A 13836-nucleotide genomic window follows, 5' to 3' on the forward strand; every position below is an offset into this window, starting at 1 on the left:
GTAAGCACCTTGGTGCTCATGGTTGAGTCTGCTTTGAAATGCACTACCCAGTAGAGGGAACCTACAGAAACTGCTGAATTTATCCTGAAATCATGTGAATCACTACAATTTAATACAGGTGGAGGCCACTTAACTTGGTGTGTGATTTTGAAGGTGATTGGTTACACCTGAGCTAATTTAGGATTGCTATTACAAGGGGGGTGGACACTTATCCAACCAAGCTATTTCAGTTTTTATTTTTAATTAATTTTCTACAAATTTCTAGAATATTTTTTTAACTTGGAAGTTGTGGGGTAAACTATTTTAATGCATTTTAATTCCAGGCTATAAGGCAACAAAAGGTGAAAACTTTGAAAGGAGGTGTAGACTTTCTATAGGCACTGTACTTGTTTTCTGACTGGGATTGAAAGCTGCCATGTACCCCTGATACCATAGTTGGTAGATGGGTGGATTTATTGTTTTGTTTAAATAAACACAGATGTTTTTTGAGAAGTACTGTCTGGACATTGGATTGCTTTCACCCAACCCACGCACATCCTTCCACCAAATATTCATCTATCTTATGCTTAGCATTCTTAATACAAGATAAAAATAATAATAATAATAATAATAATAATAATAATAATAATAATAATAATAATAATAATAAACATTTAAAGATTTTTACCTGGCGGCACCATAATTTGTGAAATATCTGGATATAAGCCAACACCATTAAGCATAAAGGCGCCAAATATGTAACAAAGAAAAAGCAGATGTGGTACACCTTGGGGTAGAATTCACCTGCAATTAAAACAGAAAATGGATCAACAGCCTGGTAAAGTACATCAATTGTAACGTTACCCATTTCCATTTAATAACTCAAAGACATTCTGAAAGCTACATTATGAGCTATAGTGCATATGAGGTATCTGGGTCAGGTGCACGCTCTTAGTGCCAAGTAGAAGGTTTACAATGTATGAAGGTTTTTGTTTGTTTGTTTGTTTGTTTTGCCAAGAACATTGAATATATGCCTCATAAAATGTAAGTTAAAAAGAAATAGTCCAGGGACTGAACCCAACCCTAACATTTAAATATAAACTGTACATTAACTCTTAAAGTAATGTCCCATGTAATTAAGTAATAGCTAACAGGTTAATTTATTAAGCTGTATGAATTTTAAGTTTTTAAAAATCGATGTATATTATAGCAATTACACATCCAAAATTTTTGTCTTTAAAATCATAATATCGTTTACGTACATACACACAAAATTTTTTAGTCATAAACCAATTTGCAGTTGCTATGCCTATATAATATATCAACATCTAATAATATACGATATATATATAGTATATAGTTTATATATATATATCTTTTATATATAGTTATCTATATATATATATATATATTTTTAAATATTTGTTTCTTATAACAGAACTTGGTGTTACGTAAATACGTTCTTATATAACACAACAAGCACACAACAAGCAGATTTATGAAATTATTTTGTTTGCTACAACCACTTTGGGTACAGTATAATTTTCTTTATTCAGGGAAAGGTTATTTAGATTATTTTGGTAACATTAACAAGTTCACAGTAAATATTACATGACACCTGGTATGAACAAGTAAATTGATATCGCTCAGTTAAGAAAAGACTGCTACTAAATGAGTGACATGTTCTGGGGATATACCTTTGTATATAGGTGCATGTGCAATAGTTACCTGCCTGAAACATTGCTTAGCTTAACATTCTGCACATTTTTACAGTAAGGCCAAATTTCTTTCTCTTTTTCTATTCATTATTCCACTTATCCTGATCTAGTTGTGTATTTTTGACAGCGAATAACAAGTTGAGAGTGAATGAAAACTACTTTAACAGAAAGTTGTTAGGGCCTAGTGATTAATAAACGACAAAGTGGTAGAAGAATAATATAACTGAACTTATTCATTATCTCAACTTTTTTTTTGGGGGGGGGGTTTCACAAAACTTCATATTACTTGACATAAGGTACATTGTACAAGTACTGTCAAGACATAATCAAAAAACTCTAATCTGAACCATAATTTGGGGGTGTTTAGGATTCAGGGAATGAGATATAAAATGAAGATATACGTTCATTAAGTGTTTGATGATTTGATTTAAAGGTAATGCACATAAATGGTTCTTGAACAAACGTTGCAGTTGCAGTCCATTTTTGTTTGCACAATTAGATTCGGAATCAGTCGATGACTAACACTGTCATTAAACCCTGCTTGTTCTCTACAGCAAACACATTAGTCAATGTTTTTGTGGGAATTGAAGAATAGATTTATTTTAGACTCATCTAGGTTCCAACTAAAGTAAAATGTATCCATTGACATGTTTAACTATGGACATTAACATTCTCAGAGAAGTCACACTATTTAGAAAGTGCTGCAGTGACTGAATTAAACATAAATAGCATTTCAAACTTGTTGTTACTTTGAAAGCTCACAATATTTCTTTTGATTGTCAATGCCTTTGGCTGTGTACCAGTAGATCCTTGCTTAATCAGCTGCATTAATGCAATTGGGAACCTAAGCTTACAACTGTTCACTCACAGCACTATAGATGAAAGCTGAAACACATTCCTTGCATGTGACCTAGTGACTGCGTGACAGTGACCTCCATGATGAATAGCAGACAATTACCAAACCCAAAGATTTTAGTAACATTAAAAAGTAAACTGTAATCCTATGTTTTTTAAATGTCAAACCAGATTTTGCAATGTGAACTGAGAAACATCTACATGACTGCATTACTGAGTTGTTGAATAATTGCATTGGTAGGCTAAGTTCATATTTGATTTGCAGTATTTCAGGAAACTGTGGTTATTTGACACAATGCTCAAGAGTTTTTTTTTTTTACATTCTTGCCAGCTGTAATCATTGCTTGTACCAACAGTCAAATTACCACCTGGTACTAGCTGATGTGTTTCCTGCAAAACAAGACATTTGTTGACCGTAGGGATCAGGCAAATGTATTTTTTTATTTGTTTTTATTTTTATAAAACATACAAATGCCATTGTTATTATATTACTGTTATCAGCAATCACTGGCAGCCACCAGAAACAGGAAAGGATATAACATACATTTGTTTATATAACATACATTTGTTTAGCAAGTCAAAAAAAGTGTCATTACTATTCCAACAATTTTATTTAAACTTGTTTGTAGTAAACACAACATTGACAGTTTTTGTATTGAAAAAAGACCAAATTAACTAAATTACTACAAAATGAGAAACCAACATGTTAGATGCCAGTGAGGTTTGTGGTGATAGAAACATTGAAGTTAAATCAAGGTTAAATTATGTGTTTTAATTAAAGATCACTGTCGTAATAATCCAGCAGATTGACAGTATATTTGATTTGATTTTAAGAACAATTAAGGAACCATTTTGGTTTACGCTATCGGTCCTGCGCTAGTCATAAAAACAGTTTAGGTCTTCAAGAAAGCAACTCACCTCCCCAGTGTTCATCACAAACTGTAAACAAACTGGTTTTGTTTGTTAACTCTGGAACCATGCTGCTACATTCCATTACTATGGCCTGGGGGATCATTATAACACAGGACACAACCCAGATAATTACTATGCTTTTCCTTGCTCGTTTGGCTGTGCTTTTGAACATCAGAGGATGGCAAATGGCATACCACCTGTCCAGTGCAATGCAGCTTAAAGTCAGTACAGACACAGAAACAGATACAGTCTGGAGAGAGAAAAAAAAAGAAAACACTAAAAACACACAGTAAATGTATTCACTCATGCTAGGTTACTCAGTGTCTGCTTTTACCCATTACAGATAGAAAAGGTTAGAGAGCATTTATCATCCTGGTAAAACACAATTCAAGTTCATGGGGTGGGAGCCAGGGCTGTGAGAGGAAGGGAGTGTATATAGAACAGGGGAGAAAGAAAAGTGACAGGCCGGACTTCAACGGAGAGAGCCTTCCCTATGGAGTCGAGCCTGCCTCTGAAAACATAGTCCTCTGACTTCTCGGAGAGTCGTTGTAGGCATTGCCTCGCGACTGGGTCCCAGTTAGCGACCGGGTCCCAGTTAGCGACCGGGTTTGACCCTCAGAGGCCTGAACGGCTCAAGCGAAGCGTTGACGTAAGGAAGAAAAGAGAATCTGAAAGAACACAAATAATTATTAGCTATGGGACTCGAGCACTAAGAGTATGAGGGTCACGTCCCAGGAGGATAAAAGAGGAAGTAAAACAGAGCCTTCTTTCATGACGCAAGATAAAATTTGATAAAATTGTGTGGCCGATGATCCCCTCTGACCACACGAAGAAACTGCAGAGTTACTGGAACTCCAGGTCGGGGAAGTGAGACTCACTATCCACCTATAGGGGACCGGCATAGAGGCATGTGGCATATGAAAAAAGTGAGGAGGAGGAGAAGGAGGAGGAGGAGGAGGAGGAGGGAAAAAGCTAAATGCAAGAGAAAGAGCTGAGCTGTGACTGGGACTCAATGATGATAGGCAGATGAAATTAGGAAGGGGAGAAGCCCTGACTTACACCCCCGAACCCCACTAATGTTAACATAAACAAAGGGTCTGATTCAATAAACGTTTAACTGTTTTGAGAAACAAAAAACATGTATGTTATAAACAGAGTGCTGTTGTGCTGTTGCTGTTTTAATTAAAAAAAAACATTTTCCTAAAATGTTTTTTCCCCGCTAAAAGTTAATTGAATTGGGTTATGTTAAATATGAAGGCAATAGCTGAAATGTTTGTCTATTTGATTTGTCTCCTTGATCTGTCCCAATTAAAGTAAACTACTTGAGGAAGCACACCATTTTACCACATTAAAAGTCTAGTAAAGTGTAGTAAATCAGTTGTAAACACTGTAAAGCCCAGAAGAGTATGGTAAACCGTACCAATAACCATGGCAAATCTTAGTAAGCTATGCAAAAAAAATAAAATACCTGGTATTTCTTTTGGTTATCATTTTGAACTGCTTTTCTTTTTTTTGTGCATATTTAAAAAAAAGTTATTTTTCAGAGATGAACAGTATCGTTTCACTGCTGTTATTTTATTATGAAATCTACGGAGAGTCAAGAGTTGTATTGATTAATTTAACACAACATGATTTTAGTTTGTTTTTCCTATACATGGATATGTTTGCTACAATTACATGCACTAATGTATAACAGTACATGCATGTGTTATTTATTTTCTAATAGCAAGGCCAGTGTTTTCTGCACTTATTATAAAGTGGCACCCATGCTTGTCTGCACTCTAATCCCAATTGTGTAATACACTGCTGAAAATGGTGATAGCCTTCTGAGTTAAGTTGTTAATCAGATGTATTTTTTGTGGTATTAAAGTATTAAATAGTTATAAAATAAAGGGTTACTATCATAGAACACATATAATGGCTTTAGATAAGTATTTTACTAAGGGTACAGGATCAACATACCTGACTTCAAGTTTTTGTCCAATTTCTAATTTTACCTTGAATAACTGTAAAAAATAGGTTATAACTGACATATTGAAGCATAACAGAAATTTCAGTCTATGTGTACCCGAAACTGCCCTTTGTTAACAATTTTTGAAAATATATATATATATATATATATATATATATATATATATATATATATATATATATATATATATATATAAATCTATTTTTACACCAATTGGGAGGTAAAATAATTTTCGAGGTAAAATAATTTTCATACAAGTAAAAAAATAAACATAAAAAAATAAAATCTTACTTGTAAATATGGGAGTACTTTGCAAAGAGTCTGGCCAAAGAACCAAGTTTCTGTAATATCAACCACAAGACTTGCAGGGAGACAGGTGATGGTGACAAGCACATCCGCAAAGGAGAGGTTTACTATGAAATAGTTTGTAACTGTTCGCATGTGATGATTCTTCCACACAGCAGTACAAACTGAAACACAAAAGAAGAACAGAAAAGTAATTGGTTACTTTAATCTAATGGGATTCATACATGTACTGGTGTAATTGGGCTGGCAGAGTTGAAATGTCACATTGTCATATGATTTAATTGAAATGGAGAAGGCTGTTCAGTGCAAGTACAAAACCAGATTAAGGCAGATTTAGAGAAAAAATGTGATTCAATATAGGAGCATCAAAATCCATTCAGAATGACTGTGAACATATAAAAAATTGTAAAAATGAAAATCCCATTTAAAAATATTTACTTTGTAAGCAAATTAAGTAAGCTAAACAAACTCAGAGAATATTGTATTGCCTTATCACGTTTTACATTTGGTTCAAGTAATACATGAAGCATATTAAGGCTGGCTAGCCCTTTAGAGGCAATAAATAACAACATCTAAAACCTGGCATACAACCGTGTGAGAAATCAATATCTGGTGGGTGTTGTAAGAAAGTGTCAAAGCTGAAGCTCCCATGAAAGAAAAAAGAAATGCTAAAATAAAGTTGTCAGTCCAAAGAAGAGTTAGAACAGCAGGTGATCAATAAAGTAGGGTGATTAGATGAAAACTAAATACAAAACAATTCTGCAAGAAAAAAAAAATAATAAAACAGCAGCATGACTTTGTGAGTGACTAGTTTAATCTCATGTACCACTTCTGACTGGAAAAGGGTACATTTTTTAGAAAGCATTTCGATGTATCTGACTGATTTAGTTGCTAAAGCCTGTTTTATTAGGTCTGTTTTAATCAATCCATTTTGATTACTTCTATCGAAAGAATGTTAGAATTCAGTTTACCTCATTCCTTAAAACAGTCCATTCAATGTGCATTACTAATACTTGTCTTAACTGGAATACTTAATGTTATAGTTAATTACAAAACTACTATGTTGTAAATTAAATGTAATAAATACAATGCAGTATTAGTCCCTGCATTGTTATTTTATTTGTGCTGTATCAAACTTTCAGATATACACTACAAGGGTATATTATTTTTAAACAGAAGCCTTTAGAAAACCAGCATGTACCATACCTGGATATTACTTTATGATAGGAATTTCATTTAGGTGCTGTGTTTATTAAATGTATTCTAAAGTATTGTTGGATTGGCACTTATAAGACTTTAAATACATCTCCTTCAAAACCATGTCAGAATTGATTAAATCAAAATTAAGATGTTGCCATAATCATTATAAATATAGTTATGGCAGCACCCTAAAATTATATTTAATTCAGGCCTCAGTGACAATTTGGTCTAGTGCTGATTTGGTTAAAGTTGACAGACTTTTAGACCCAATACATCTCGTAAGAAAGTTTACAGCAGTCTTGGAGAAACCTGTTTGTATTTCTCTTAGTACCAACCAGTGGCTGATCCTCAATAAGACATTACATACAAACAGTATGCAAACAATCAGAGCATGACCCACTGTGCAGTTTCCTGTGACATTATTATGTCCTTATGGCCTCTAGTGCTTGACTACAGGTATACTTTCGGTTGAGTAGCATGCAAATAGGACGTGTTTGATTGCATTTGGGTAAGTAAAAATTTTATAAAGATATTTATTGTGAGTATTTGAGAGTTGTAGTTTAAGCATCCACAAAGATATTTCTCAATACTGTCAAGTATTAGCACATACATTGGTGCTGAAACCCCTTTCACCTACCTGGGCAGGACCCAGTGTCATGTGGGTTGGGTACGCGATTTCATACTGCTTTTGATAAAGCAGGGTTGACCTGGGTGACAGATGTAGGTTAACAATACGTGTATCAATGCCCCAGAAGCAGCTTGTTAAGGACGCTTCCATCCAAGCTTCTCTGGATTGAAATGTCAGCCCAGTTTTGATTAGAGCAAATGTTTCTACATCCCTGCTGCAATCTGGCTCAAGCTGTGTCTCAATCAACAAAAATACGGCTAACTTGAATAAATAGAAACGTTCCTTGCGGAAGTGAAAACCTATTGCGTTGGCTCCTGAATTCTTGGAAGTTTGCACCCCTAACAGACAGAAAGCCACCAGGGAGATAGAAGAGGGTTGAAACAGCTGGGTTGAGATTGACAGAGAGAGGGAAAAAAAGAAACGTAGTCAAAAACAACCACCAGAAATCAAAATGGCAAACAAATTTGACCCACTTCAAAATTTAGATGATCAAAACCAGCATCAAGAGAACGAAAGGAACAACATCTAGGACCCCATAAATGGTGCTGGGTAGGCAGCAAAAAAAAGGGAGGTCATGATTTTCGGGGACTCCATATTGAGAAACACAGCAAGTTCAGTGTGCAGCCTGGACCCCCTTACACCAACAGTGTGCTGCCTTTGTCACACACATCTATTTTCTTGGATACTGCCGGCACCTTGCAAAGGACCATACGGACAGCTGGAAATAAATAATCTAAATGCATGGCTGAAAGCGTGGTGCACACAGGAAGGCTTCACCTTCCTTGAACATTGGACCACATTCTACAACAAGGTCTATCGATATAGGTGGGACAGACTTCAGGAGGACTCGAGGAGGCTCAAAAGCATTTAAACTAGAAAGGAAGTGGGCAGAAATAAACCAAAAAACAGAAGGGAGACTCCATCAAAACAAGGGCAACAACTAACAAAAACAAAATGTTAGAACTTGAAGCACTGCACTAACAAGTAACTATGATGTGACAGGTGTTACAGAAACTTGGTTATCTGAGAGTGATGGAGACGAATATAATATTAGTGGGTATGCACTGTATAGGAAAGACAGGCAGGACAGAAGAGGCGGAGGGGTAGCGCCAAACATTAAAAATAGTCTTGGAGCCCAGGTGTTAAATCTGGAAGAAAAAAACAATGCAAAATCAATATGAGTCACAATAATAGACAACAATTCAAAGGGCATAATAATAGGGGCATGCTGTAGACTGCCAAATTCAGACACCAAGCAAAATAAAGTTATACAATGACATTAGAAATGCGTGTAGCAAAGGGAGGATTTCAACTTCGCCAATATAAAACGGTGAAACCTGGTGGGGAGCACAACAGATGAAATTGAAGTGGTAGGAATGACAAATGACTGCTTTCAAACGCAATTTGTCATTGTACCAACTCAGCTCACAACATGGTCTCATTTGAGATGCTAGTTAAAACTGCTATCTTAGGTTTACAATTCTAAAAAGGCAAACTATGAAGGAATGAAACAGAGACTAACTGAAGCAGACTGGAGTAAAATAGAAAAAAACATCCACAGAAAAAGGATGGCTATTTCTCAGTACTAGATGCGCAAAACAATTACATCCCAAAAGTAGACAAATCAAAATCTAAAACAAAATGGCCAAAATGGTTTAACAGATCAATTTAAAAAAATATTCAGAGAAAAAAGGCACTTTACAGAGCATTTATATAAAAAGCACCAAGAACAAAGTACACAGAAAGAGTACTTGGAACAGCAAACACAAGTCACAAAGAAAGTTAGAAAGGCCAAGAGAGAGATAGAAATGAGCATTGTCAAGAGGGCTAAAACCAATTCCAAAATGTTATTCCAATATTAACGCTGCCGACTCCACCCATTTTGTTTTGATGCGCCGGCTCATCAGACTTTAATGCATTTAATATCAGACATTGTGATAGCCAGCCCTCCAGGCTATGCACCATTGAAAACAGAACATTTTCAGTTTTAATACAATTCCTGCCTCTTCCTTTGACGGTAGGGCGTTTCCTCACTAGAGCTTTGTAAACATTGCGTATGTGCCTGTCAGAAATTTAGTGACCGGTGCCTGACAGAACGTTGGTGACTGATCATAAGTGCCTGACACTGACAGAACTGATGAATCAGAAGTATTGAAGTATTGCTAATCTATATATATATTATATTTATGGCAATATAATCACTTGAATATTTGAAATTGCCAGTTCGACGAAAGAGATGCCTTCAACATATCGTGGAAGAAGAGGGATTATTGCTGAAGAGGCTTTACTTCAGAATTTTGAAAATGATGAGAGCAGGAAATCCTAGCAGGAAAGCTGCGACACTGTGGATGAACTGGATTTTGCTGAAGGACGGGATCCTGCAGTGGATAAGTAAGTTTATTATCTATGTCTATAAATATTTATAGTTTAGAAAATATTTTTATTTATTTTAATTTTTTTTCCTGGATCTAAATTAGGTTTTGCAGTGTTCTGATGAATTTATCCATATGCCTGTATGTTGCATGTTTCAGCATCACTTTGACTCGATCAAGTTTCATCTTGAAGTTTATTTATTTAAAATTTAAAATTTATTTATTTATTTAGTTTTATATTATGTTAAATTTTTTTTATTTCTATAAATGCATTTTGTGTGTGTGTGTGTGTGTGTGTGTGTGTGTGTGTGTGTGTGTGTGTGTATATATATATATATATATATATATATATATAATATATCACATATATACGTATATATATTATATATTATTTATATAAATATGTAACTTATTGATATTGTATTGCTTATCAACAGCATTTATCCATATGCCTGTATGTTGCACATTTCAACATCACCCCTCTCCCCGTCAACAAACATAACCAGATTATTCTTTTATACGTGTCAAATGCAAACCTCTACTTTTTTCGATTCATGCTACTTTCATCTCTTTTATATATGAAATGTTGGTTATTGCTTGTTCATCAATTACATTTAGTAAAGGTAGTTCTTTTTTTTCTGCTAGAGTTGAGTCTAGCATCTCACTTGAGAAGCACTCCAATCATACATATAAAAATCTAAATAATAATAATAATAATAATAATAATAATAATAATAATAATAATAATAATAATCATATGCAAATAGACTGATGGGATGTGACCTGATTACTAGCAATCAATTGCTGTGTGAGTTTGTGTTTACTTATAGCCATGCCAATTTGCTTGCTGTTTTGCTTGATCACAGAGGCTTGTGAAATATGTTCTACTTACATTTTTAGTAATATATGAACATATTTTCTATTACAGAAGTGATGCAGAGAAAGAAGAAGACACAAAAAAAAAGGAGAAAGGGAAACTCTGGCTACTGTGACACATCAAAGGGGGAGAGTGTCTACCCCAACTCCCGGCTCCAGTTCTCAATCAGCTACAGTCACTACCAGGAGACCATCCACCACCACCCACACAGACACATCAGCTGATAGGTAGAAGACAGAATCTGATGCAGACGAAGTGCCACTAAAGGTAAGGTTTGCTCCTGCTAAACCTCCTAGTGTTCAGATGAGTGCTACGTCCACATATTCAAAATGTAATCTTTCATATTTTTTTTTGTCAAAGACACTGTCAAAAATTTGTATGAAAACACTAACAGGCAGGGGAAAGAACAGAAGGCCAGGGGGTACAAATTCAGTTGGAGTCCAGTGTCGTGGATGGAATTTTATACATTCCTTGGCATAATTATATTCATGGGGGTTCTGAGACAATCTGCAATGGCAGACTACTGGTAGGGTAATGATTACTTTGGGAATCCATTCTGCAAACAGTTCATGACCAGGAATATGTGCATGTCAATATTGTGCAATCTTCATATCAGCAATCATGCAGAGGATGAAGACAATGACCGGAAGAAAGGCAGCCCACAACACGATGCACTCTTCAGACTTCGCCCCCTTCTAGAGGACATTCTTACTTCTTTCAAAGCCTTTTACCAACCCAAAGAGCATATATCCATTGATGAAAGAATGGTGACTTCCAAGGGAAGAAGTTCCATGAAGCAGTACATGAAGGACAAGCCATCTAAATGGGGCTGCAAATTGTCTGTGTTGGCTGATTCAAGCAATGGCTACAGCTGCTTGTTTGATATTTATACTAAGAAGAGAACACACATGGCAGGCAATGGACTAAGTTATGGGCTCTGTTATGACACTAATGAGACCATCATATTTGGGGCAAGGTTACAAGTTGTAATGTGACAACTTTTACACAAGTCAACAGCTGTTTCGTGACCTGTACAAAAATAAATTTGGTGCTTGTGGCAACATCAGAGATAACCCGAAAAGGCTTTCCTCACATTGCGCCTAATGATTTGACAAATAAATCAGACCTCTTCTTTGATTTTTTTGAGGATGCAACATTGACAATGGACAATTGCAAAGTATATGACATGGTTTATTTAGATTTCCAGAAAGCTTTTGACAAAGTCCAGCATAAAAGATTAATTCTCAAACTGAGCGCAGTAGGGATTCAAGGAAATGCATGCACATGGATTAGGGAGTGGTTAACAAGTAGAAAACAGAAAGTACTGATTACAGGAGAAACCTGAAAATGTAGCGAGGCAAATAGTGAAGTACCACAGGTATCAGTATTAGGTCATCTGCTCTTCCTAATCTATATTAATGACTAGATTCTGGCATTGTAAGCAAATTTGTTAAATTTGCTGATGACACAAAAATTGGAGGAGTGGTAAACACCACTGCAGCAGCAAAGGTCATTCAAAATGAGACACATGGCAAATTACATTTAATAGAGAAAAGTACTGAATACAAGAAATAACTGAATTTGAATCCCACAATGACAGTGCAAGGCTCTTGCCAGTAGAATGTGTTATAAAGTTATCGTTGTTAGATGAACCAGTATATCTGTAGTCCCTACAAGCTGAACAAATAATACAGTTGTGGTAATTTAATACATATTTTGGTACAAATGTGACTTTCCTTTCCTTCATAGGTAACCATTATAGATGCTACTTAAAACTAGTGTACAATGAATTGCATCTTATTGCAAAGGGACAGAAAAGTCTAGTTTAAAGGTCTTTGTTATTTATTTATGTATTTATTGCAAATGTTTTTATTATTATTATTATTATTATTATTATTATTATTATTATTATTATTATTATTATTATTATTATTATTATTTGTAGTAGCTTCAGTATTTTTTTTATAATGTTGCTTATAAAGTAACAAAACTATAATGCACTAGCATGTTATGAGTCAAACGGCAATAATGTAAAACACTGCATAAATGGTGTTACATAAAAACATAAAAAATAAATACTGAATGAAGAGGTATCCAAATCCCTCCTACTTGCTTATGTTGTCCTATTTGGACAAAGAATCTTGGAATTAACAATTCCAGCATCTCTTAAATAATAAAGGATTGCTTGGGGGTACGGCCTTTCGCATAGTAGAAAGTTTTGCGAGGTTACGTCACAAACAAGATTTTCAGTGCTGAAGTCTCATAAATATAATGTACGACTTCCCAACAGGTTTCCATGCAAAATAACTTGTTTTTGGTCAACTGTACAGCTTTTTTTTCGTGAAAAGATGATTTACCCACCCCTTAAAGTCGTACCATGTTTTAGACGCACACTTCCTATAGCACATGGAATGTGCTAAATAATGACTGTGGAGAGAGAGAGTATCGACTTTCTGATCTTCATGGAAACCAGGCCAATGTGCAAGACATTTGAACTACATTTGATTTAGCTTGCCCTCTACTAGACACGATGGAAACGCCAATTACCTCACCTTAGTGTTCATAAATTATCTACATAATTGGCTAAAAAGGTTTCTACTGTGACTCCATCCATATATACACACACACACACACACACACACACACACACACACACACACACACACACACACACACACACACACACACACACACTGCTGTGCAAAAGTCTTAGACACATTCAGGAGTTACAACATATCTCGGTGTTATGAACATCAACAATTTACTCAAAGCCTCCACTAGTGTTTTCCACTACTTTTTTTATTAATACAGCTTAGTTTGGATGAGAAAAAAACAAGCTTGCCATTTAGCAATCTTTAATTCACAATGATCAGAATCTTCAAAAAGTTGTCACAACATCACAACAACTCAAAGTAAACTATACACGAGCAGCTAATATGAAGTGTTGTAGTAGCTAATCCATCACATTTACCCAGTGGTTCTCAACAAAAGTGAAAAAAAAAGTAAAACTTGGAGAC

The 13836-nt window shown here is 35.1% G+C and overlaps 1 protein-coding gene across 1 annotated transcript in view; it reads right to left on the reverse strand.

Annotated features, from left to right (window-relative positions):
• The window catches only part of LOC121315266 (orexin receptor type 2-like), a 34966-nt gene that overhangs the window by 4371 nt on the left and 16759 nt on the right, over positions 1 to 13836 (reverse strand). The window contains exons 2-4 of the mRNA XM_041249307.1: positions 5728 to 5906; positions 3471 to 3714; positions 668 to 783 (exon numbers count right to left, since the gene is read on the reverse strand). Of these exons, the coding sequence (XP_041105241.1) occupies positions 668 to 783; positions 3471 to 3714; positions 5728 to 5906 (539 nt within the window). The remainder of the gene's footprint in view (positions 1 to 667; positions 784 to 3470; positions 3715 to 5727; positions 5907 to 13836) is intronic.

The sequence above is a fragment of the Polyodon spathula genome, chromosome 5, assembly GCF_017654505.1.
Source record: "Polyodon spathula isolate WHYD16114869_AA chromosome 5, ASM1765450v1, whole genome shotgun sequence".
Lineage (NCBI taxonomy): Eukaryota > Metazoa > Chordata > Actinopteri > Acipenseriformes > Polyodontidae > Polyodon > Polyodon spathula.